At 43.6% G+C, this 27656-nt stretch overlaps 1 protein-coding gene across 1 annotated transcript; it reads left to right on the top strand.

Annotated features, from left to right (window-relative positions):
- Nucleotides 1-828: 828 nt before the first annotated feature.
- Nucleotides 829-18910, top strand: HTRA4 (HtrA serine peptidase 4; the record flags this gene model as incomplete). The annotated part of the gene is given in 11 exon segments (XM_081960689.1): nucleotides 829-889; nucleotides 2828-2953; nucleotides 2956-3411; nucleotides 4911-5010; nucleotides 7623-7827; nucleotides 9110-9304; nucleotides 11641-11673; nucleotides 12411-12525; nucleotides 12696-12750; nucleotides 15034-15129; nucleotides 18606-18910. Coding segments are annotated over 11 exon segments (1608 nt in total). The 3' UTR covers nucleotides 18772-18910.
- Nucleotides 18911-27656: the final 8746 nt, after the last annotated feature.

Below are 27656 nucleotides of genomic sequence, written 5' to 3' on the forward strand. Positions count from 1 at the left end.
GTGTAGGGTCTCCTGTTTGGATGGGAGTTTGGACTAGATGACCTACAAGGTCCCATCCAACTCCGTGAATCTGTAAAATCCCTTCCCAAAGCTAAGAACAAGGTGGGCATTTCATTATAAAAGGCACATCCAGATATCCAGAACAGTGGTGAAGTTCTTTTTTTTTTTTACTACCGGTTCTGTGGGCGTGGCGGGGGAAGGATACTGCAAAATCCCCAGTCCCTCCCCACTCCTGGGAGAAGGATATTACAAAAGCTCCATTCCCACCTCACTCCTGGGGGAAGGATACTGCAAAATTCCTAGTCCCTCCCCACTCCTGGGAGAAGGATATTGCAAAAGCTCCACTCCCACCTCACTCCTGGGGGAAGGATACTGCAAAATCTCCATTCCCACCCCAGTCCTGAGGGAAGGATACTGCAAAATCCCCAGTCCCTCCCCACTCCTGGGAGAAGGATATTGCAAAATCTCCATTCCCACCTCACTCCTGGGGGAAGGATACTGCAAAATCTCCATTCCCACCCCAGTCCTGAGGGAAGGATACTGCAAAATCCCCAGTCCCTCCACACTCCTGGGAGAAGGATATTGCAAAATCTCCATTCCCACCTCACTCCTGGGGGAAGGATACTGCAAAATTCCTAGTCCCTCCCCACTCCTGGGAGAAGGATATTGCAAAATCTCCATTCCCACCCCACTCTGGGGCCAGCCAGAAGTGGTATTTATCGGTTCTCCGAACTACTCAAAATTTCCGCTATTGGTTCTCCAGAACCTATCAGAACTTGCTGAATTTCACCCCTGATTCAGAACTCTATATAAAAATTAGGGGTATCCATGGGAGGGCTGAAAAAGATGGCTACAACCACTGAATTAATGACCCGCCATTTTGACTTTGGTCAGATGAGGAAATTTGGGAGTTGAACTCCATCTGTCTTAAAAGTTGTTGAGGTTGAGAAATACTCACTTGGTCAAGCAGGGTGGGGGGGGGGGAAATCTGAGCTGGTTTTCTTGATTTTTTAAAAAAACTTCAAACATATTGCATAAAAAGAAAGCAATGGAGCTGTTTTGCACACATTTTAGGGACCGTTAATAATTCTCAGTTTTAATTCTAGTCCTGTAGAAAAAGTTCCTTTTACACCTTGAATGAAATTCTTCTGCTTCACCAATTGGAGCTTTTGGTAATAAACATGTGGAGGGTTTTCCCCTTAATAAAATATTGTAATATTTCAGTAATCATTTCTTCTAGGCTGTTGAGCAATTTAAAGTGCCTCTTTTTAATTTAACTACGAAAACGAACAACAAAAGGCAAGGCAACAACAAAATGACATATAAACTTTTGGGACTATACAGGAGTTGTTGTTTATTTGAACGATAAAACTTTTATTTCCATAAACATGTTGTGCCAGTATTTTTTTTTCCATCTGCTAGCCAAGGAGCATGCAATTCTTGGCCAAGATTGGATTTATTTTAAATATTTATTTCCTGCTCTGGTTTTCTCCGAGCCCATCAAATGCAGGCAGTAGCGAATGTGTGATGGCTGAGGTCATATTAAATTCATGGTTTCTTGAATTGTTATTTATCAAATAAAGGTTAATGGCCAGCTGAATATTTAAATATAATGATAATTTGGACTGGAGGTCATTTGAGGCCATTTCTAAATTAGAGACAAAGAAAGTGAGAGACTAATAAAGATAAATACAACATCCTTTTTTGCATCCATTGCATATAAAATATTAATAGGGAAGCTGGTGAAATTTTTTTTAGAAGGCAATAGCAATATACTGTTACTGTAAAAAATTATACAGGCATATTCATATAATCGCCACCAGTGGAGCTTGGCTGAAGGGCTTTTAATTCTATTTACAGGTAGACTACTATGGGCAGAGATGCTTTGCCAAGTTTTGTTTAATTTCCTTTATTTAAAAAAAATTATATGGCTGTCACAGTGACTCCGGCTGACTTACAGAAATAAAACCCTCTATTAAAAAAAAACAACACTAGATCTCCACAAACACACACACACACACCCTTGTGTCAACAACCAACCAACCACTTGGTGGGCTCCCGTATCATCCTGACGTCTCTAGATCTGATGGCCAAACGTATCTTCGGGGCCTTTTGAAAGAATATCGAAGTGGGGACCAATCCTATTTCTACAGGGATGGAGCTACCGCCGAGAAGGTCCTTCTTCTTGATCCCACCAGATGGACTAAGTTTTTCTTCTCCAAACCTAGCAAGGGCTCTTAAAAAGATCAGCAAAAGCTCCTTCAACAGATGGATTTGGGAGGAGAGGGCCAGGGGCTTAGGAACGGTTCAAAGATAGGAACCTAAAACATATGAAGGACGGTTGCAGGAACTGGGGATGTCTCGTTTAATGAAAAGAAGGACTAGGGGAGACATAACAGCAGTCTTCCAATATCTCAGGGGTTGCCACAAAGAAGAGGGAGTCAAACTATTCTCCAAGGCACCTGAGGGCAAAACAAGAAGCAATGGGTGGAAACTAATCAAGGAGAGAAGCAACTTAGAACTAAGGAGAAATTTCCTGACAGTGAGAAAAATTAATCAGTGGAACAGAAGTTGCCTCCAACACTGGAAGTCTTTAAGAAGATGTTGGATAGCCATTTGTCTGAAAGGTGTAAGGTTTCCTGCCTAGGCAGGGGGTTGGACTAGAAGACCTCCAAGGTCCCTTCCAACTGTTATTCCGTTCTGCTCTGCTCTGCTCTGTTCTGTTCTGTGCTAAAGATCTGGTCTAGCGTCTCAGCCCTGATTTCATCCTGACATTCTGTCCTTTACTTAGTCTTTGAGTAAGGAGATCTTTGCACGTCGGATTTAGGGTTTGATTCTCGCTCCTCTGCCCTAACTACTGGTGGGGCTGGCATCGGCCCCACACGGGCCTCCGCCCTCTTGGCCCCGACCCCGCTGGCTTCCCCGCATAAAGCCCGCGAGCTGTCGGCGCGGCTACTAGTCTGGTTCCTGCAGCCACGGACGCTCCGTCCAACGCTATGGCCCGGCCGCCGCTCCTGCTCGTCCTTCTGCCAGGCTTGCTGGCCGCTCCTTCCAGCCCGTTACCGCCGTGCCCAGCGGAGTGCCAGCGGATGCGCTGCCCGCCGCCAGCCTGCCAGGCCGTCGGGGGCGAACTCCAGCTGGACCGCTGCGGCTGCTGCTGGGACTGCGCGCCGGGCGAGGGTCAGCCGTGCGCTCCAGACGGCCTCTGCGCCCGGGGCTTTTTCTGCTACCGGCCCCCGGGCAGCCGCGGACCGGGCACCTGTTCGTGCGTCGAGGGGCCGCTGGGCGTCTGCGGCAGCGATGGGCACACCTACAGCAGCCTTTGCCAACTGCGCGCCCGGAACCATCAGTCCAGCTCTGGCAACCAGCCGCTTGTCGTCCCGGTCCATAGGGGAAACTGCGGAGAGGCAGGTGAGTGCGGGGTCCAGAGGGTGGGGGGAGGAGGTAGAGGAGAAGGCCAAGGGTCCCTTTCCTACTTGGGGCCACAGCTTGACTAGAAATCTAGTTTACCAGGCGGGAGAGCTGGAATCTTTTCCTGGACATTTTAAACTGGCCAACAGCAGTAGGAGTTTCCAGAAGTGAAACCCCAAACCCACCCACCTGCCCCAGTCAACACGGTTTATGTTGGAAAGAGAAAGTAACAGAGACAGGCAAGCTGCCCCCTCCCCCTCCCACATGCAGGTGGGCCCTTACAGGTCAAAATACTAGCTGGAAAAGTAGAGTAGAGTAGAGTAGAGTAGAGTAGAGTAGCATAGAATAGAATAGAATAGAATGGGACCTTGGAGGTCTTCTAGTCCAACCCCCTGCTTAGGCAGGAAACCCTATACAATTTCAGACAAATCGTTGTCCAACATCTTAAAAATTTCGAGTGTTGGAGCATTCACAACTTCTGGAGGCAAGTTCTTGCACTGATTAATTGTTCTAACTGTCATGAAATTTCTCCTTAGCTCTAAGTTGCTTCTCTCCTTGATTAGTTTCCACCCATTGCTTCTTGCCCTGCCCTCAGGTGCTTTGGAGAATAGCTTGACTCCCTCTTCTTTGTGGCAGCCCCTGAGATATTGGAACACTGCTATCGTGTCTCCCCTGGTCCTTCTTTCTATTTAATTAGACATACCCAGTTCCTGCAACTGTTCTTCATATGTTTTAGCCTCCATTCTCCTAATCATCTTTGTTGCTCTTCTCTACACTCTTTCTAGAGTCTCCACATCTTTTCTACCTTGTGGCGGCCAAAGCTGGATGCCGTATTCCAAGTGTGGCCTTGCCAAGGCATTATAAAGTGGTATTTACATTTCACGTGATCTTGATTCTATCCCTCTGTTGATGCAGCCTAGAACTGTGTTGACTTTTTTGGCAGCTGCTGCACACGGCTGGCTCCTATTTAAATGGTTGTCCACTAGGACTCCAAGATCCCTCTCACAGTTACTAAATGTGTTTCTCAACTGAGTTGTAATTTTCTATCTTTGTTTTTTCCCCATTCACTACTTTCTGTACCGAAGGAGCTCAGCAAATTGCGACTTGTTCAAATAACTGGGATTAAGAAAACATGCTGTAGTTTAGCCAGGAATGAGTTGTATGGACAGTACTAAGTTATCGAGTTCGTGATCTCTCTTGTGTTGGGGTACAGTAAAGAATCTTGCTGTCTTTTTACCAGTGATGATGTGAATTGGAGCCCTGTCCATCTTTGTGGATGACACCAGTTGTGGGAAACAAATGTGTATGGAAACTCCTTCTAGTACATCAGTCTGTTTTTGATCCAGCTAAATCTAATTTGGTGGCATAATTTGCCATGCAATGGTTTTCTAAGGGGATTTGGGGAGACTGGAGCCAAATTCCCATGGGTTTTAGCATTGCATCTCATTGGCTTAAAGATGCCTCAATGAATTTTTTTTGGGGGGGGCATTGTTCTACAGGTGATGTGGACCTCAACAGCCCAAGGAATAAATTTAACTTTATTGCTGACGTGGTTGAGAAAATTGCTCCTTCTGTGGTTCACCTGGAACTCTTTCGCAGGTAAGAAAATCTGTTTACAGGGAGTGAGAATGACCAAATTCTCTCTAGGTGAAATTGATTCATCTCGGTGGGTGTTGACATTAACTACATTCTCGAATAGAATTCAAGCCAGAATTATTTCTATTAGGCGTTATAACAGAAGGCTATAGCAAAGGGTCAATATACCTAAAAACTTCACATTATGACAGCAGCGAGAATGGTCTATCCACAGCAATGGAAAAGTAAAAATACCCTTTCAGAAAAGGCGATAATAAGGAAGATATTTACTTGCGCAGAAATGGATAGACTAACATTAGAATTAAAAAACAAGGGAGAGACAGAATATTATGACACATGGAATAGATTTTACCAATGGCTAGGAATCAGAACACACAAAAAAATTAGTAGATCTGGAATGAGATATTTTATATGTATTAGAATGAATACGTTGGTCAAAAATAATTGTATAAGACTAGCACTGCATAAGTAGAATATATGTTATTTGTCTTTCACTTTGGTTTCTATAGTGGATAAAAGCCAGGCCAGTCACACTGAGTTTGATATACTTATATGTAAATATAAATCCAAATTCTAAGTGTTGAAAATGACTTTCCATCTGCCCTTCTATTTTTCCCCTTAAAGATTCTTTCACCATCTACCCCTTCAACTTTTTAAAAATGGGAAATGCAGCCAGTTCTGCAGGTAACTTTCAGCCTGCAGAGAAGAAAAGATTTACATCAAATATTGAAATATGTGTTCTCACTAGCATTTAAAACCTGCTTTAAATAAGACTGCTTGGATTTTTTTTAAAAAAATCACTTATATATGCTTTATTTAATTTGCAAAAAAAAGGAATGAAAGATTTTATCAGAATCTCTAGCCAGTTTTAGAATAGATCCTCTGAAGTCAGTAGGATGTATGTTAATGATGATTAATTTATTTTGTTAATTCCAGGGGTGATAGTCTGGATTCAGCTTGTAATATTTATGGTTATTCCCTAACATAGTAATTGCCAAACACAGGAATTATAAAGTTTACCTGGACTTCAACTCCTAGAATTTTGGGATTTGAACCTCGCACAAGTTCCTGAAGTTGAGAGCAATGCCCTAACAGTTCAAATTCAGCTTCATTTTAGAATGGAAGGGAAGGGAACAGAAAATATGGAATGCAATGGAATGGAATGGAATGCAATGGAATGCAATGCAATGCAATGCAATGCAATGCAATGCAATACAATTTTACAGCAATATAGAATAGAATAGAATAGAATAGAATAGAATAGAACATGGAATTTGCAATGGAATGGAATGAAAGAATGGAATGGCCAAGTGGGGTTATACCTTTGATCTCTCCCACCAATTCTAGCAAAAAAACTCTAGTTGGGTCCCAATTTTACTTTTCTTCCCAAGCTTCAAAGTGTGAGCCTTTTAAAAATAAAATGTGTTTTTAAATGTGTTTAAAATCTGTTCAGTCATGTGCTCCCCATTGGACTTGTGCGTTACAAATCAGTGCAAGATTTGAAGGAAACTCCTGTCAATATGCTTTCTGGATTAGATGAGTTGTGTTGATGATATCCATTTACCAACCAAGCAGTTGTAGCTCCCCCCCCCTTTTTTTTTGTTTGTGTTGAATTGGTCCAGAAAGCTGCTGGATGCTTGCCTTACCGTCTTCTTCAGAAAGAGAAAAACATACAACAACTAAGTTGTACTTTGACTACTATTATACTGTTCCATAGAGAGAAAGTCCAACTGACAATTATCCAGATTTCAGGTCTTTAGTTTAGACCAGTGCTTTTCATATTCTTTTAAAAAAAAAACAATTTTTATTAAGTTATAGAGTATTATGAAATACAAAAGTAAATAGAAGAACAGTGAAGGGGGGGGGAGTGGGAAGAGAAGTGAGGAAAGATAGGAGGAAATGAAAAAGAAGCATTGACTTCCGACTCTCTCGGTTACAGTAAAAAAAGGCATTAACAACAAATCACAGCTTTTTGCTTTTCCATAATAGTATGAACAAGTGAGGGATACAGTGGCTCAGTGGCTAAGACGCTGAGCTTCTCGATGAGAAGGGTTGGCAGTTCGGCCGTTCAAATCCCTTGTGCCGCGTAACGGAGTGAGCTCCCATTACTTGTCCCAGCTTCTGCCAACCTAGCAGTTCGAAAGCATGTAAAAATGCAAGTAGAAAAATAAGAACCACCTTTGGTGGGAAGGTAATAGTGTTTAGTCATGCTGGCCACATAACCACAGAGACATCTTTGGATAGCACTGGCTCTTTGGCTTTGAAACAGAGAGAATCACCGCCCCCTAGAGTTGGGAACGACTAGCACATACGTGCGAGGGGAACCTTTACCTTGATGAACAAGTCATTTCTAGAAAGGTCTATCAATCTAATCTGTAAAACCCAAAGTTAGAGTTTCATTCTTTTCCACATCAGGCATGAAGTTCAGAAGCGGTTTCCATGTGGAAACAAAAGTGTTTCTCATATTCTTGATGCATTTGAATGAATGGCCATTAATTTCCAGAATTTCCAAGTCCACTGGTCTTGAATTGCTGGGGTTGAGAAATACACCGCCTTAAATTCCTAAGTTGGCAAGAACGGATTAATTATGCTTTTTGCCTCTCTTCCTGGGCCAGGGTGCCTTACACAAAGAAAGAGATCCTGGTTTCCAGTGGCTCGGGATTCATTGTATCCGAAGATGGTTTAATCCTCACCAACGCCCATGTTCTGAACAAGAAGCAGAGAATCAAAGTCGAGCTCAAAACTGGCCATCAGGTGGATGCCCAGATCAAAGATGTTGACCATAAACTGGACATTGCTCTGATCAAAATAGACACCCAGGTGAGTTTACCTTTCTCATTCCAGCAGGGGGGAAAAAACCTCTTTCTTGCATGTTTACTAGTTGGCAAGACACCTTATGATACACGATTAGACTACAAAGAGAGCAACACGTGTGAGAAAGACTCACAAACCCATAAGGAACAATGCTGGCCTTATTCAGTTATGGTTCATCATTGGAGACTAGGTGCCAGGCCCCCATTGGAGTCTGAATCTGCGGGGGAAGATGAGCTGGAACAAGAGCTGACAGTGATTGAGAGGGCAATTCCGTTGGCCTTGGAGGAAACTGAGGAAGGGCAGAGTCAGTCCAGGCAAGGTTTTTCGGAATTAGTGAGGCCTGCAGGCAGGGAGGAACAGAAGCAGGATGAACATGAGAGACAGGGGAGGAGCAAGGACCACCCCCTCCTGATCCAAGAGCATGGAGAGTGAAGAGAAGGCGAGAACAGCGCAGACTTAGCAGGTACTCGGGAGGAGAGTGCCCCGCCCATATTTACCAGGCACACCTGGGGAATGAGACTTAAGGAGATGCTGTGGGGAGGCGCATTTGTCAGGAACAAATGCTGAGTTCCTGAAGTGTTGTGTGCCAACGTTTGAACTTGCCAAGAGTCCTTGCATTCCTTTTGGCCTTCTGGAGTAATTACCATATTTTCAGACTATAAGACGCACTGATGTATAAGACGCACCAAGATTTCAAAGACGTAAATAAGAAAAAAAAGTTTTTGCCTTCCCTTAGTCTCCAGCAGCACTCTGCAGGCTTCAGCAGGGCTGAGGAAAGGCAAAAAAAGCCTCTGTTTTTGCGAAAAACAGCCCATTTTTCATCAGTTTTTCACAAAAATGGGATGTGGGGAGGGGCTTTGGGAAGCCAAAAATGGCTGTATTCGGTGTATAAGACGCACCAACATTTCCATGCTCTTTTAGGAAGGGAAATGGTGCATTTTATACTCTGAAAAATACGGTACCTGGATCTTTTGCTCCTTGAACTCCTTGATTTGTCCTTGGTTTGCCAAATACATGTGGGATTTATTGCCCTGCAGTCTTGGTGTAGACAGCACTGGGCTGGAGTAATTGCAGCCAGAGGCTGCTTGAGGTCTATGGGGGGATTCGTTATCACTCTGCTCTGGGACATTCCAGAAATATGGGAACGTTGGGGGAGATTTGGAGCAATAAAGGGGCGGTTTGAACTGCCAGCTGTTTGTGTTATCTCTGTGCCGTGCCCTGGCTCATCACACTAGGAGAAATGGTTACCTCCAAGTCTGGATTTTGATTGCTTCTCTTCCTGAGTCAGGTAGCCCTTCCGGTGCTCCTGCTGGGAAGGTCTTCTGATCTTCGGCCTGGGGAGTTTGTGGTGGCGCTGGGGAGTCCCTTCTCCTTGCAAAACACGGTGACTACTGGGATTGTAAGCAGTACCCAACGGGACGGCCGGGAGCTGGGGATGAAGGACTCTGACATGGAATATATCCAGACCGACGCCATCATCAATGTAAGAGACTTCTCTGCGGCTTGTCCAGAAGAGACGGATCTTTTCCTCAATTCAGGGCAAAGTATTGGGTTATTATCACCCCCTGTCAGGTAGTTGATGTTATAATTCCCTACAGCTCCCTTCTTCCACAATGTTGACTACTTTCAAGCCTGCCATCTCTTAGAGCTGGCAGTGGAATGGAAGGGGTGGACTGGATCAGGGGTCACCAACCTTTTCGATCTCAGGGACCATTAAATTCACAATTTTAGATCCCGCGGGCTACTAACACGATCTGCCTAATGACTGGGTGGGTGGGCGTGGCTAGATGGTCATGTGACTGGGTGGGCGTGGGCAACTTGATGTCACCCACGTCGAGGGGTGCCTTGCTGGCCTCTAATCACCCCTCCCCTCCCAGCCACTCCTCACCTGCCCGCACAGGCTGCTTAGAACCCCAAGAGCTGTTGGAGCTAAACAGCCACCATGAGAAAGAGTTGGAAAAATAGCTGGCTCAGTTCAGTTTGAATCTGACCGAGAAGGAGGCTCAGCAGAAGCACCTCACTAAGGACTAGGAGCATAGGCTTTCTAAGCAGAGGGGATACCTGCGGGAGTGCAAGGCCAGGTATCAGTGCTTGGAGGCTCAGTGGGCTGAGATGGTCAGTCAGTTCCAGGCCACGATGCAGTCCCACTGGCACGTGGCCCTCTGGCTCTTTGTTACCAGTGGTGCTTCCCTCCAGCCATCATTCAAAGCCCCCCACCAGGAGGCTGAAGCAGACCCCAAGTCAGAATTTCTGCCCCTTTCTGACCCACACAAAAAGACCCCAAAGGGGGAGACTCTCGGCAGCAACACAAGCATTCATTGCACATATCCGTCCCAGGGGCCGTAGTTTGAGGACCCCTGACTTAGTGCAATATAAAAAATGCAAATAATTTTTCTGCGGACCACCAACATTTTCTCCGTGGACCACCAGTTGGTGATCGCTGGACTAGAGGACGTCAGACCACCCATTGACAGTATATTAAAGTTGCATATGGACTTGAACTTCAATTTGCCTCATGCCTCGGAAATTTGGCAGCCTCCTAAAATTTGCGTATCCGAGAAAAAAGCCCCTGTCCCATTCAGTAGAGTTCTTCTTATATTTTAAAGATACCTAGTGTTCTGTCCCAAGCCTCTAAATTATACTGACACCAGCTTGGCTGTCTGCCACGACTAAGGAGGAAGATAAGCCACCCCTTGGCTAGGAGCCCAGAAAAATATCTCTATGAAAACAAGGCTCATAGAACTCATGGAATTCTTCACATTTTAACTGTTGTTTCCTGCAAAATTCCCCTCCCATCGCCCCACCTATAAGCTCTCTGGGAGGGGCCAATCAGTAGCCACCTGTCCCTATTTCCTTCTGTGAGTCTCTTTCCAAATCTGCTCCATCCTCCTCGCAACCCTACACATACGCACCTCAGGGACAGCCTCTCTCTGTTCTTCCTCACTGCTCCCTGACTCAGACGCCACCTGGTGGCCAACAGGCCTCTCTAGTCCCTGCTGTGACTCCGAAACCCCCCAGAGCCTTCCTCAGCCTCCAGGGCAGTTCCATAGTGTTCATTGCTGTCAGATTCCACCAACAGCTCAGCCGGCCGCTGTTGGGACACAACACCTAGACAACACCTGGCAGCAGAAATAGAACATATACCAATAGAATGACAGGGTTGGAAGGGGTTTGGAGGTCTTGTAGTTCAACCCCTGCTATAATTTTAATTAATTGATAATTTTCCACCCGTTACTTCTCGTCTTGCCCCCAGGTGTTTTGGACTCTAGATCAGTGACAGCTAACCTTTTCCTAAAAGTGTGCCAAAATTGTGTGTGCGTGGGTGTGTGCCCACCCACCTTCGCTTGTGTGCACACACACACACACCGCGCATTCCCCCCACCTGTGCAGGGGGGAGTTTTTACCCTTCCCAGCCTCCTGAGGCTTTCCTGAAGCCTGGGGAGAGCAAAAACGGCCTCCCCTGGTCCTCCAGAAGGCCAAAAATCAGCTAGCCATGCGTGCCAGAGCTTAGGGCTGCCGTGCTGGCAAATATGGCTCCGCGTGCCGCCTGTGGCACGTGTGCCATAGGTTCGCTATCACGGCTCTAGATCGATCTCTCTTCTCTGTGACAGCGCCTCAAAAGTTGGAAGACTGCTATTATCCCCCTAATCCTTCTTTTTGTTAGACTGGAGATGCCTAGTTCTCTCAATCGTTCAATATATGGTTTAGCCTTGAGAGCACAGGACATAGGATAATTGGGTTGGAAGGGACCTTGGAAATCTTGGAAGAAATATTTTTTTTCCCATGATTTGATCATTTCCTTCTTTTTTTCATTCACAGTATGGAAATTCAGGAGGGCCATTGGTGAATTTGGTAAGGACTGTTTACTTTTCCTTTGTCTCTTATAAACCCCACCAATGTTCCATTTTGTTGAGGACTTAACTACATTTTGTTCATGGAATAAGCCACAATTATTTGGATTTACAGAACCCTCCCCCTCCCCCCAAAAATCCAAGCAAATCAGAATACATATGAATGTCAGTGAATGCTTAATCCAGAATCAATCAATCTGTCTGTCTGTCTGCGCGTGCGTGTGTTCCAGCATAACTCTGGAATGCCTAGAGCAATTTCAACCAAATTTGGTACACAGATGACTTATACACTGGAAACAAATACTGTGGGGGTAAGACACCCCTAACACCCTTCAGGTTGTGTGTTCTGTTAGGATACAGCCTGTTGTGCCTTAAAATGGCTTCTACTGTACTGCCATAAAATGGCTTCTACTGTACAGCGCAGTGGAGTTGCCATGGTAACGGCCTCACAATACTCCACAAGGGGACTCCCTCTGGCAAGGGGGAAAATCCAACATTAGAAATTACGTTTGGTCCGGACATTTTCCCCCTATAAATAAATACCTGGGCAACACAGGGTTATCAACTAGTGAGTGATAAAATGTGAATTGGGAGACATGTAATCATGACAGCATAAAATGCTGGAGGCCTTTTTTTGTTTTGTTTTGTCGAAGGCTGTGGATTATGGGCTATTTATTCACAGGGTATATAAACTTGGGTCGAATCTTTCTCTTCACTTTCGCCTGCTCCTCTCCCCAGGATGGTGAAGTCATCGGAATGAATACTCTGAAGGTTACAGCTGGCATCTCTTTTGCCATCCCCTCCAATCGGATCCGCCACTTTCTGGAAGAAACTCACAATCGACAGATGAAAGGTAGGATCCCAGGAAATTGCTCACGTGACTCTCGGATGCAGCCACAACAATACAGGGTCGTGGTCTCATCATGGGAGGACACTGTACCCCTTTGTTAACTAACCCTTCCCTTTTCATCTTTTTTTAATTTGGCCTTTGAATCATGCTTTTAACTTCCTGCTTCTCTCTAGGTAAGACCACTCCCAAGAAGTATCTGGGACTCCGAATGGTCCCCCTTACTTTCAAGTAAGTCATTCCTTTGCCCTTCCATCCTACCTATTTTCTCACAAGCTCTATCATCAGCCTATCTCTCTCTCTCTCTCTCTACAGTGTCTGTCTGTCTGTCTGTCTGTCTGTCTGTCTGTCTAATCTATCTATCTTTCTTTCTATCTATCTGTCTATCTATCTATCTACCTACCTTCCTTCCTTCCTTCCTTCCTTCCTTCCTTCCTTCCTTCCTATCATTTTATCTATTATCTATTCTCTCTATCTATCTATCTATCTATCTATCTATCTATCTATCTATCTATCTATCTTCTATCTAATGTATTTATCTATTTATCTTTCATCTCTTTCTGTTATATCTCAATCTCTGCCATTACTCTGCCAAACAACTAATTCCCACAATACTGTCAAACTATTTACTGAGACTGTGTTACTATTATTCTTCTCATCCTTCCTATTACCTATCTCCTCCCACTTATGACCATGTTGCTTGTATTTTTACAATTTATATTGCTTTGTTGTTTCCTAGTACGATTTGATTGCTTATTAGTATCCTATGACTATCACTAAGTGTTGCACTAAGATTCTTGTTGAATGTATTTTTTCTTTCTTCTCCTTTTATGTCCACTGAGAATATATGCACCAGACAAATTCCTTGTGTGTCCAATCACACAGTCCACAAAGAATTCTATTCTATTCTATTCTATTCTATTCTATTCTATTCTATTCTATTCTATTCATACATTATCTAATCAATCTACCTCCCTACCTACTTACCTACCTACCTACCTACCTACCTACCTACCTACCTACCTAATCTATCTATCTATCTATCTATCTATCTATCTATCTATCTATCTATCTATCTATCGTCTGTCTGTCTGTCTGTCTGTCTGTCTGTCTATCTATCTATCTATCTATCTATCTATTTATCTACCTACCTACCTACCTACTTACCTACCTTGCTACCTACCTACTTACTATATCTATCTATCTATCTATCTATCTATCTATCTATCTATCTATCTATCTATCTATCTATCTATCTATCTATCTATCCATCCATCCATCCATCCATCCATCCATCCATCCATCTATCTATCCCATGCTATCTATCTATCATCTATCTATCTATCTATCTATCTATCTATCTATCTATCTATCTATCTATCTATCTATCTATCTATCTATCATCTCTATCTATCTATCATCTATCTATCATCTACCTACCTACCTACCTTATCTATCTATCATCTATCTATCTATCTATCTATCTATCTATCTATCTATCTATCATCTCTATCTATCTATCATCTATCTATCTATCTATCTATCTATCATCCATCCATCCATCCATCCATCCATCCATCCATCCATCCATCCATCCATCATCTATCTATCTATCTATCTATCTATCTATCTATCTATCTATCTATCTATCTATCCCATGCTATCTATCATCTATCTATCTATCTATCTATCTATCTATCTATCTATCTATCTATCTATCTATCATCTCTATCTATCTATCATCTATCTATCTATCATCTACCTACCTACCTACCTACCTACCTACCTACCTTATCTATCTATCTATCTATCTATCTATCTATCTATCTATCTATCTATCATCTATCTATCTATCTATCATCTCTATCTATCTATCATCTATCTTTCATCTACCTACCTACCTACCTTATCTATCTATCTATCTCAATCTGTCATGTCTGTTCTCTCTCTGTCATCTCTGTCTTTCTCTCTACCCATCTCACACAAGGGCCTTACAAAATTAAAAGCAAACGAACCCCCAAACATCTAAGAATATTTCAAACTAGGAGCCATTTATAGTAGGAGAGTTCAACTTCCCTAATCCAAATGTTTGAGGGAACAGCCATGTATTCAATAACTTGCAAAAGGCTAAGAGGCTTGGGGTGATCTTAATCTTGTGATGGCAGGGATTTCATTTCACATTCAATGGTTGCGGCCATGTTGCTTGTTATCTGTTGGCTTGAAAATGGCTTCTCAAAACACTTCTTGCTAACCTCTGAGGAAGTTGGAAGGATGTCACACCTGTTATTTGTTCTTTTGCCAGCTTATTTGATCTGTAGGCTTTCCCCCATCTAGTACCTTCCAGGTATGTTTCCCTCTGACAGCATTAACTAGCATGGGAATTGTAACCTAATATATGTGTGTGTAGTGGAAACCAGGAAAAAAATTGCAAGAACCTACTAGCTTATCTTAAGCGCCTTTGGAGCTGCTGGTGGTGGAACTGTCATTCTCTCCCTCCCCCCCCCTCTCTCTTAGTCTCATCCATGAACTGAGATGGCACAATCGAGATTTTCCCAACCTGCGCTCCGGTGTCTATGTTTATGAAGTAATACCAGGAACAGCTGCTGCAAGGTAAGAAGTGGATGTTTTCTTCCAAAACTTTCAATAGAAGAGAATGTATGTTGACCTGTGAGATCCTTGGTCCTCTCTGAGCTTGGTTGTTTGCTTGCAGGTGTGTTATTTACTGGACCAGGTAATATCATGATGATGTTGATATCATAATGTTATTACCTAGCCAAATAATGAAATCTGCAAGCAAACAACCAAGCTCAGAGGCTACCAAGGACCTCACAGGTGAACGTATAAAGGTAAAGGTTCCCGTACATAAGTGCTAGTCGTTCCTGACTGTAGGGGGTGGAGCTCATCTCCATTTCAAAGCCGTAGAGCCAGCGCTATCCGAAGACGTCTCCATGGTCATGTGGCTGGCATGACTAAATGCCGAAGGCGCACAGAACGCTCTTACCTTCCCACCAAAGGTGTTTCCTATTTTTCTACTTGCATTTTTTACGTGCTTCCGAACTGCTAGGTTGGCAGAAGCTGGGACAAGTTACGGGAGCTCACTCTTGTTACGTGGCACTAGGGATGAACATATATAGGTGACCATATATAGTATGCTCTTCTATTGAAAGTTTGGGGGCTCCACATTTCCAAACTTTATTTACTTCCTTTCTATGTTCTCTTTGGCTCAAAAAGAACAGTCAGGGCAGTTTACTTTATCTTGGAACATGGTGCAAATCCAAGCTTCACCAAGTCTCATCCAATTTTTCTGAGCCTCCTTTAGAAGTCTCTCTTTTGACTGGGTTCGCACATTACACGAAGCCAACAATTTTTTTCCCTTGATTTTGGTTTAACACAATATTTATTTATGAGTTTCTAATGACTCTTTCTGTGTTAGTGTGACATCTAAACGCAACCAACTAAATTTACGGAACCAACCTTATTTCAGCAGGCCAGGAATTATCATAACATGTGAACTCAGCCACATTTCATTGAGTTATCCAAAGCATTTCATCTTCTTTTTGAGTCAAATGTGGTCAACTCAAACACACTTCAGTGCACTACTTTATATTTGCTGGCACAATATTACATTTGTTGCCTTCCTCCTTAGTTTGAAGAAATCCTTTTGGTGCTCTTCATTGTCCTTCCAACCATGTTCCAACATCACAGTTCCACAAAGATCTCCCATGTTATTAAGTTAGATAGCGCCCAATGTTCAAGTTTGTCAAGATCCTTCTGTATCTTAAGCCTATCTTCTAGAGCAGTGATTCCCAAAGGGTGCGCCGCGGCTCCCTGGGGAGCCGCGCTATCGTCATAAGGGCGCCGCGAAGCCGGGTGCCCGCTTCCCTCCCTCCTCTCGGGCTTTGGAGGGAAGCTTCTGCAAAAGCCCGGGCATGACAAGTCTCCCAGGCTGAAATTTGCCGAGCTGTACGCGCGCGCCTGTTTTCCACGGTGTGGAGCAGCGGCGAGATTCTGGGCGGCGAGCGATGATTCCGGGGGGCATCAGTGGGGGGGGGCAGGGTCCCTCGCGTTCCTCATCTTCCCGGATGGCCCCTGGAATCATCACTCGCTGCGCAGAATCTCGCCGCTGCTCCACGCCGTGGAAAACAGGCGCGTGCGCACAGCTCGGCAAATTAAAGCCTGGGAGACTTGTTGCCACTTGCTGCAGAAGCTTCCCTCCGAAGCGTTCCGAGGGAGGGCTGTAAACTTCCCTCCGAAGTCTTGGGAAGTTCTGAGGAGCCCCCCAAGGCAAAACGCCGCTGCCAGGTAGCTAAAAGTACGTCTCTGATTCGTCTCTGATTCGTCTCTGTCAGTCTCTCTCTGATTCCCTCTCTCACTCCCTCTCTCTGTTCCTCTCTCTGTCTGTCTGTCTCACTCACACACACACACACTGTGGTCACCACAGTGTGTGTGTGTGTGTGTGAGTGAGACAGACAGACAGAGAGAGGAACAGAGAGAGGGAGTGAGAGAGGGAATCAGAGAGAGACTGACAGACAGACACACACACACACACACACAGACACAGAGAGAGAGGGGGAGGGAGGGAGAGAAAGATAGACAGACAGAGAGAGAGACACACACAGAGTGAGTGATTAAGTGAATGAGTGAGAGACAGACACACCCACATGCACAGAGTGACAGAGAGAGAGGAAGGGAGGGGAGAGAGACAGAGGGAGACACACACACACAGAGAGAGAGAGAGACAGAGACAGAGACAGAGAGGGGGAGGGAGGGAGAGAAAGATAGACAGAGAGACACACACAGAGTGAGTGATCAAGTGAATGAGTGAGAGACAGACACACACACACACACAGAGTGACAGAGATGGGGGAAGGAGGAGAGAGAGACAGAGATACAGAGAGAGAGAGAGACAGATAGACACCCAGAGAAAATGACAGAGGGAGACAGAGAGGGAGGGAGGGAGAGAGAGACAAAGAGCCAGAGAGAGAGAGAGAAAGAAAAAGAAAAAAAGAAAGAAAGTGGGAGAGAGAGATGAAAGAAAGAAAGAAAAACAACATATGACCACAATTGAGCCCAAAATTTTGGTTGCTAAGCAAGAGCGGCTCTCCAAATAAATTTCAATCGTGGTTTTGGCGAGATTTGGCTCAGTTGAAAAAAAAGGTTGGCCACCACTGGGCTAGTGTGGTGGTTAAGTTACTTTTCAAAAGCTATTTTTCTGATCCAAGATTTGAGAACTTGTGCAGCGAACAACAAGCCCATCCATCCCATTAATAATTTTAAATCATTAAACGATGTTCAATAAATTGTGAATTTAAAGCTCGTGTTTAATTTATTTTTCAATTAACCTAACCTTAACGAACTAAAAAGTAGATTTCCAAATCCTTAAAAAGTCAAAAATTAAAAAAAATCGGATGTACCTATTAAGGGAGCCGCGGAAAAAATCCGAAGTGTTATGGGAGCCGCAAACCGAAAAAGATTGGGAACCTCTGTTCTGGAGTGTTGGCTATTCCTGCCAGCTGGGTGTCTTCTGCAAATTTGACGAGTTCCCCATTTATCCCCTCGTCCAAATCATTGATGAAGATGTTGAAGAGTACTGGGCCTAAAACAGAGCCTTGGGGTACTCCATTGCATACTTCCCTCCAGGTAGAAGAAGTGTGAGGTTTCCATCAGCACGACAGTTCCTAAAATTTTCCTTCCAAACCACTAGCTTCTCTATGAAGCATATGAACTTCTTGATCCAGAACCTAACCTGAAATGGCCCTATAATGTCAGGTAAGATGGGACAGAGGTGAAATCCAGCAGGTTCTGACAGGTTCTGGAGAACCGGTAGCAGAAATTTTGAGTAGTTCAGAGAACTGGCAAATGCCACCTCTGGCTGGCCCCAGAGTAGGGTGGGAATGGAGGTTTTGCAGTATCCTTCTCCTGCCATGCTCACAAAGCCACACCACGCCCACAGAACCGGTAGTAAAAAAAATTGAATGTCACCGCTGAGATGAGGCTACCTGTCACTTGCCTCAAGGATGGATTTTATCGGTTTCATTCCTTTTGTTTAAAATATGCACTCACTTTCTGGTATGGGTTGCTTCCAGAGCTGGCCTGCAAGATGGAGATGTCATCACAGCAATAAACGGAAAACAAGTCACCTCAACCCGTGATGTGACAGAGGCTGTTCGAAACAACCGTATCCTGGCAGTAATCGTGAGACGAGGAAATGAAGACGTCATCCTGACAGTAATGCCAGACGAAATCAATTAAATTGGACCTTTTGACCCAACAGGTGTTGGGATCTTCAACTGCTGTTGATAAGAAGCAGCTTAGGAAAAATCTGTAGTTTACAGATAGTTCTTTTTCCTGAATGTATAGTATATGTAAATTGATCCACGCACACATTTAACGGAATAACAATAATAAAAGCAGTTGGAAAGAACCTTGGAGGTCCTCTAGTCCAACCCTCTGCTCAAGCAGGAGACCTACTTCAGACAAATGGCTGCCCAGTCTCTTCTTAAAAACCTCCAGTGATGGAATACCTTCAACTTCTGGAGGCAAGTTGTTCCACTGGTTAATTGTTCTCACTGTCAGGAAATTTCTCTTTAATTCTAGATTGGGTTTGTTAGATACTTGTTCTAACTACAGAGGTTTCCACCAAGGTCCTCTGTTCCGGCGGGAACAGAGGTTTAATCTCATTGGTCGAAGGGTCTGACAGCTCCCTATAAAAGGGCTGCTGTCAGACTCAACCTTCGCTGGATTGTTCTCACTTGTTGTACTTAAATAAAGAGCGGTTGTTACCGTTCAGCCTGGGTGTGCCTATCCATTACCCGATCTAACAGGGTTTGTCTTTGGTAAGTTTCCATTCTGTTTCTCCTTGTCTTTCACATACGAGGAATGGAATAACGCTCTTAGAAAATGAAGTCCGCTAGACTTGTTTGTCATTTAATTCCTTTGGCCCAAATGAAGCAGGATTGAAAAATATCTTATTTACAAAAGGTCCTACAAAATCTTCTCTTCAGACCATCCCTAAAGAGCCGTGGTGGTGCAGCGGTTAGAATGCAGTACTGCAGATTACATCTGATTGCTGGCCATCTGCAATTTGGCAGTTCGAATCTCACCAGGCTCAAGGTTGACTCAGCCTTCCATCCTTCCGAGGTGGGTAAAACGAGGACCCAGATTGTTGGAGGCAAGAGGCTGACTCTGTAAACCACTTAGAGAGGGCTGCAAAGCACTGAGAAGTTGTATATAAGTCTAAGTGCTATTGCTATGCTTCCTTCCTTCTGCCCATTGCCAGCAGTTCAATCCTGACCAGCTCAAGGTTGACTCATCCTTCCATCCTTCCGAGGTGGGTAAAATGAGGACCCAGATTGTTGGAGGCAAGAGGCTGACTCTGTAAACCACTTAGAGAGGGCTGCAAAGCACTGAGAAGTTGTATATAAGTCTAAGTGCTATTGCTATGCTTCCTTCCTTCTGCCCATTGCCAGCAGTTCAATCCTGACCAGCTCAAGGTTGACTCATCCTTCCATCCTTCCAAGGTGGATAAAATGAGGACCCAGAATGTGCAGAGATGGATAGGCTCACGAAAGAATTAAAAGAGAAAGAAGAATCTGAATATTACTCCATTTGGGATTTATGGTATAATTGGCTAGAGGGAAGAAGGGGGGGGGGGGGAAGCAGGAAAGCAAAAAAGAAAGGAAGAAAGAGCAACAAATTAAAAAACAACTACAAAACCAGAAAACGATTAAAAGGTAGAAATACAAAATAGACTAGCAAATAAATAATAGGAAATGGATGCAAAATGACTCAAATGTAATAAAGGTTTTTATACCTCTAATATATATACAATGTTACATGTAGAATGAAGAAAAAAGATGTATGAAATAATCTAAATGCACATATATATAAAGTTATAGCTATACAAGACTGATATGTACAAGGCAAAAGAATCACAAGAGATATGTAAAAGAGGTGTAATGTGTTGCAAAGATATGAAGTTTGCATAAACAAAGTAAAAAAGTTTTTTTTTTAAAAAAGGATATGGTTTTTAAAAACGTCAAAATGGCACCCACAACGATACATTGCATGCTAAAACTGCTGTTTAAATCCAGCCTGCCCTGCACAAGTCAACCAGGAAAGATTGATCCTGCAGTTACAACCATTTAGTGACTGTTTTACAAGAGCACCGAAAAAATGATCTCCTGGTCCTTGCTCTTATCACCATTACAGCATCTCCATGGTCACCGTGATCAAAATGCATTCCCTATTGCAGAGTCAATAGGGAAAAATAAGACAATGTAGTGGAATCTATAGACAATATTGCCTCAATGAGGTGCTACTACAGGCTCTATGGATTTTTTTTTTAAAAAAGGCAATGTAATTTAAAGTATGGGACATACTGCCCCCTGGTGGCTTTCTGTGGGGATTCCAGACTCTGAATTAAACAAGGCAATATAATGGAATGTATAGGAAATATATGCCCCCTATTGGCTCAATGAGTTGTTGCAGCTCTATAAGTTAAATAAGAAAATATCAGGGGAACTGGTACTTCTGACCAATGCCTGGGGTCCCCCAACCCATCCTGGAGCTACCCCATCCTATATAATCGCCATTTTTTCAATGCCGCGAGCACGCTCACATTTTCAGTTCTGAGCGAACCGATAGTTACAGTATATGATGCACACCTCTGAATGGAGTATACAATATAGGAAATATTGGCCAAGAGTATTTACAGGCTCTACGGGGAACATAATGCAATATAGCTATTTGTAAAAATAATAAAGGTGGGCTAGAAATAAATAAATACATGAAAATAAGGGAATGTGTAGAAAATACTGCCCCAAGTGGGTTATTCAGGAATTGCAAGTTGTTTACATTCCATTATATTGCCATTTTGTGCGTAGAGTCAATACTGATTAACCCACCAGGGAGGGCATTATTTCCTATATATTAAATTATATGAACCTGTTGTAGAAAGGTAGCTCCCACCCCTCTCCTAGAAGAATGAAATATTTTAGGAAGTATTAAAAAGGCAGAATATAATATTTCCCTGGATGAGAAATGGAGAAACATACTCTTGGAGAGCAGCCCCTACCTTCCTTAATAGCCCACAGGAGATGTCAGCACTTAAGAGATAAAGAGATAGCCATCTCTATTCATAAGCAAGTATCCTTGCCCAAGAGCCAACAAAGGTAGGATTAGCCCTCAGCCACAATAGAAGTTGCCCACGGCCCCTTCATTGCATCATCTCAGCTGCATCACTCTCCAAACTTCAACCAAACTTAGCCCAGATAAACTCTTAGAATTTGTACATGGCACCATGGGAGTCTGACAACAGCCAATAGAATACACGTTCTTGCAGAGATAATAATAAAAAAATTAGATTGTGCAGAGATGAACAAGTTAACTTTGAGAATAAAGGATAAAGAGGAACTGGTGTACTTCAAGGCATGGGGAAGATTCTATGAATGGTTAGAGAAAGAAATTTAGAAAAGAAAGCAAGAGAGAGATATAGAACCCAGATGACACACTATTAAATGAAAAAAAGGGGGAAGAGGGGGAAAATAGAAAAGAAAGCATTAATATACAAGTATATGTTCAAGAATGGGATATCGAGAAAAATAGTTAGGACACGATAGCGAAGAAAAGGGAATAGGAAAAATAAGCATAAAATCGTAATTGGGTTTGCGGGACTACCATCCCAAAAATACATCCATTGAGAGTTGAAAAGAGATAACCACAACAACAGAAAAGGAATGGAAGAGAGGAGGAGAGGGAAGGGGAGGGAAGGAAGAAAGAGGAAAGGAGAGGAAGGAGGGGAGGGAGAGAAAGAGAACGAGAGAGGATAGATGAGGGAAGAGGAAGAGAGGATCAGGGGAGAGGCAAGGGAAGAAAGAAAGGGAAAGGAAAGGGAAAGGAGAGGAGGAAGGAAGGAAGTAGAGAAGGGAGGGTGGGCAAAAAGAAGGGAAAAATAAGGTGGTGACAACATAAAATAGATGTAGGGATAGTATGCAATAGATATGGATAGTAAGCAAAGCAACCCAGAATGTATATTTTAACCTTTTAAATGGAAAAAAACAAATATGTAAAAGTGATAAAGATAAATAAGAATAATAACTATGTGAATGTATACCTGTAACTGTATGTAAGAGAATAAAAATCTTTTTTTAAAAAAGAATACATGTTCTTACACAGGAACAGGAAGCTCAAGTCCAGGGGAAGATATAAATACCCTTCTTTTCAACCCCATGTGGTCAGCTGCACCACAACTACAAACATGCGGTGCTACTCCATCAATAAATGGACCCTCTCCCCAATCAGCCTCCAGCCTCCATTTTGTCTCCAGTGTTTTTCTCCCGATTTGGAACTGAGCTATATGGGTATTTCTCCCAACACTGTTTAAGCCAATGAGCCTGCAGTACCCCCGGTGAGACACCAGGGGGAAATCTATTCATCCCACTGAATGCAAATCCATGCCATCAATATCGGAATGAATAGGCATGACATGTTTTCTTCTAGTTCTTTCCTGTTTGTCTCTTTAAACTGGAAAAACAAAAATAGAACGCGATGCCTGAGGCATGCACATTTCAAACAGAGGCGTTTTGTGTATGCACGTCTATCGGGCGCTGGATCTGAAACGATGAACCAATGTTTGCATAAGGCATGGCACGGCGGTGACACAGCATGAAGAAAGGATAATAAAAGTTCTAGAGCCGTGTTTCCCAACCGTAACTACTTTAAGAGGCGTGGACTTCAACTTCAATTCACTTGGATCGTACGGCGTGCTAAACCACAAGGCAGTCCTATTCATTTGCCATTTAAGGTTACAATGTGCTTGGCTGGTTTGTGGCTGAGGTGTGTTTGTTACGAGCACAACTAGTATCCCACGATACCATAAGAGGGAGCCATTGACCTGCTTTTTACTCCACTTTGGTGCTAGCAGAACATGAAGCTAGGAAGTATTGTCCTTTAATGCTTCCCGAAGGATGAACTGACACACAAGATTAAAGAGTCTCTACCATTCTCTAGCCCTGTTTCCTTTTGTGGCTCAGAGTACAGGCACAGAATAATACTCTTAAACGATCAGTTGGCAGATGCCACCTGAATGTTAGGAACAACTATTTAGCAGGAGTTTCACAGTGGCTCTAATTGTTAAGAGAGATCTTGACTAGATAAATTCCATAGTTATATTCAAACTATGGTTGAACAGGGACTGCCCGGGGCTGCTTAAATTTGGATTGCTAAACGGAGCAATTGTTTAGATTTGATGGTCTGAATGATCCCTTCCACAATTCAGTTCTAGTGGTCTGAGATGATATATGTTGCATTTGTGCTGATAAATAAATAAAGGACAGCACAAATGCAACACAAATGTAAGAAAGGCAACATAAAAAAATGGCTTTCTGCCTGGATGGCTCCTAGGGTGAGCCGAAAGACAGAAAAGGGAAGCAGTATGCTCCCTCCCATATCTGGGCATACCAGGAAGTGTGACACAATACATACATACATACATACATGCAGTCGACAGTCGCTTTCGTGCCTTCGTCATCCGGGAGCGCCGACAACATTTCTGCCTCCGCCCTCCGCAGCTCCCGGGCGCGCCCGGACGGAGGTAGCCACAGCGACACCGAGGCGATCCGGGCGGACGAAAGAGCGAGCGAGGCAGCCTGATCCTCAGTCGCTCGCCTGCCGGACTGCCACAGCGCCATTCTGCCTACCTCCGTCCGGGCGTGCCCGGGAGCTGCGGAGGGCGGAGGCAGAAATGTTGTCGGCGTTTCCGGATGACGAAGGCACGAAAGCGACTGGGGAACGCCGAGAACCTTCCTGCCTCTGCTAGATTTCGCGCGCTCCTCGCGACTGCAATATGCAGTCGGCAGGAGCGCGCAAAGTCCAGCAGAGGCAGGAAGGTTCTCGTCGTTCCCCAGTCGCTTTCGAGGACTGCGGAGCGCGAGCCGGCGGAGCACGCTCAGGAAGGCGGGGAATGGGATCACGTGTGCTGGAGGCTGAGACAGCCTGAGCCTCCAGCACACGTGGTCCCATTCCCCACCTTCCTGATGACGTCACCAGCCTCACCAGCCATTAACCTCACCGCACGTCACTGCAGACAGATATAGAGAAAGATGGAGATAGATAGACATAGATCATGCCTGTGAAACTAGTGGCCCATGGGATGGGTACAGCCTGCGCAGGCCATGCCCAACTCAATCCCAATGTGTCACAATACAGCCTGCAATGAGATTGGGTTTGACACCAGTGATATAGATAGATAGATGAGAGAGAGAGAGAGAGAGAGAGAGAGAGAGAGAGAGAGAGAGAGAGAGAGAGAGAGGGAGGGAGGGAGGGAGGACGTGAACTATATAGAGTTCTGTCTAGTGATTAAGGCACCAGGGTAGAAACCAGCAAACTGAATTCAAGTTCTACCTTTAGGCAACCTTCCTTTGGCCAACCACCAGGAAACTCTGTGAGTTCCAATCCCAATTTAGGCAGGAAAGTCAGCTGGGCTGACTTACTTTAGGCCAGTCTCCCTCTGTGTGTGTGTGTGTGTGTGTGTGTGTGTGCCCAACCCACCTCACAGGATGGCTGCTGTGTGGGGAAAATAAAAGAAGGAAGGAGTATGTTTGGCACCTTGAGTTATGTATAAAAACAATAAAGATGAGATAATAAAGAAATAAATAACATCTCTTAATTGAAAAACTAAGTCTGTAACCAAGTATCTATACCAGCCGAGTTCCATACACCCGCATGCAAAAGAGGGGATCAAATTATTCTCCAAAGCACCAGAGGGCAGGATAAGAAACAAAGGATGGAAACTAATCAAGGAGAGAAGCAACCTGGAATTAAGGAGAAACTTCCTAACAGTGAGGACAATTAACCAGTGGAACAGAAGTTGCTTTCAGAAATTGTGGGTGCTGCTTCATCACGGGAGGCTTTTAAGAAGAGACTGGACAGTCACTTGTCTGAGATGGTATGGGTTCTCTTGCTTCAGCAGGGGGCTAGACTAGAAGACCTCCAAGGTCCCTCCCAGCTCTAGTCTATTCTACAGTGCTACCTGCCTGCTGTGTGATCACCATCAGTTCTGCCTCCCCTACCTAAGGAAGCATACCAGAAAATATATCTTGATACAATGAAATGAATATTATAGAACAGGGGTGTTAAACTAGGTTTCATTGAGGGTCACATCAGGGTTGTGTTTGACCTGGGAGGGGGAGCGGGACGTGGCCAGCTCAATGTCACTCATCAAGGCTCTATTATCGACCACGATGTCCCTCCCGGCCTCCGTTTTCGGCCACGACAGCCCTCCAAGGCTCCGTTTTCTGCTGCAACGGCCTCCTGCAGCCCTCTGCCAGTGAAAATGGAGCCTGGGAGGGAAAACATGCATGGAGAGTTGCAGGAGGCCATTGAGGCCACTTCAAGCTCCGTTTTTGCTGGCAGAAGCACTGTGGCCCTGTCCTTCATTGTTTCCAGGGCAGTCCTGCGGGCCAGATCTAAGCACCCCACGGGCCGGGATCTGGCCCCCAGGCCTTGAGTTTGACACTCCTGTTATAGAGCAAAATTTGCACACCACCTTCAGTTCATTAAGGCAAATAGTAAGGGTGTAAACAACTTGATAGGTTTTTGAGAAATCACATTTGTTGCACTTACTGTTGGTTGCAAAGAAATCTAAGAGGGTGAAGCTTAATCTGATTTCTTCTCCCACAACGGTTCCCTCAATCCTCCCTTGTTTTGATGATGGGCTTCTATAGAATAGAATAGAATAGAATAGAATAGAATAGAATAGAATAGAATAATATTGGTATGGTTTGGAATGGAATGGAATGGAATAGAATAGAATGGAATAGAATAGAATGGAATAGAATAGAATAGAATTCTTTATTGGCCAAGTGTGATTGGACACACAAGGAACTTGTCTTTGGTGCATATGCTCTCAGTGTACACAACATGACAAGATACATTCAATAGAATAGAATAGAATAGAACAGAATAGAACAGAATAGAGCAGAATAGAATTCTTTATTGGCCAAGTGTGATTGGACACACAAGGAATTTTTCTTTGGTGCATAAGCTCTCAGTGGATGTAAAGAAAAATAAAATAGAATACATTCATCAAGAATCATAAGATACAATACTTAGTGATAGTCATAGGTTACTAATAAGCAATCAAATTATACTAGGAAACAAATGAAACAATATACATTTTAAAGATCCAAGCAACATGGTTATAGTCATAAGTGGAAAGAGAGGTACTAGGAAGGAAGAGAAGAATAATAGTAACACAATCTTAGTAGATAATTTGACAGTGTTGTGGGGGCTAGCTGTTTAGCAGAGTGATGGCATTCGGGAAAAATCATTTTGAGGGTAGAAGTTGAAACAATTTATGTCCAGGATGTGAGAGGTCTAGATATTTTCACAGCCCTCTTTTTGACTCGTGCAGCCTCAAGATTGATATATAAGCAGGGAACAGTTTGTTTGTTTGTTTGTTTTACTCTGATGGCCAGTGGGGAGAAAATGGCCCCAGGTTTGTTGTCTTTAAGTGGGAAGTTAGGATTTAAACTCCGGAGCTGATGTTATGAATATCGGGCTTAATTCTTGAGCTCTGCAGTTAGCAAATCTCATGTGCATAAATTATTTCTTTCTGATCTACAATAAATAACTTATCTAGTCATGTTGAGTCTGGGAGGCTTCTCTTGTTATGAAATGCAAGGTTGTTTCTGAAGAGCCAATGTTTATTACTATGCTGTGAAATGTGACAGCTTCCAACTGACCTCTTTTAACCGAAAAGGTATCGATGATTCAGTATTAGCATTCCACAAGGAGTTCATACTTTGAACAAAGTCAACAACAAAACACGAACCTGTCTCCTCAAGAAAGTAGGAACTGAAAAGGGGGAATATTTATTATCTATCTCTCATGGCTATTTCTATTTATCATCTCTCTCTCTGTCTCTTTCTCCTATTGCCATCCATCATCTATCTATCTATCTATCTATCTATCTATCTATCTATCTATCTATCTATCTATCTATAATCTATCTATCCATCTATCTATCTATCTATCTATCTATCTATCTATCTATCTATCATCTATCTATCCATCTATCTATCTATCATTATCTTTTTCTATCATCTATCATTGCCTGCCTGCCTGCCTGCCTGTCT

The sequence above is a fragment of the Natrix helvetica genome, assembly GCF_964273705.1.
Source record: "Natrix helvetica genome assembly, chromosome: 8".
Classification (NCBI taxonomy): Eukaryota; Metazoa; Chordata; class Lepidosauria; order Squamata; family Natricidae; genus Natrix; species Natrix helvetica.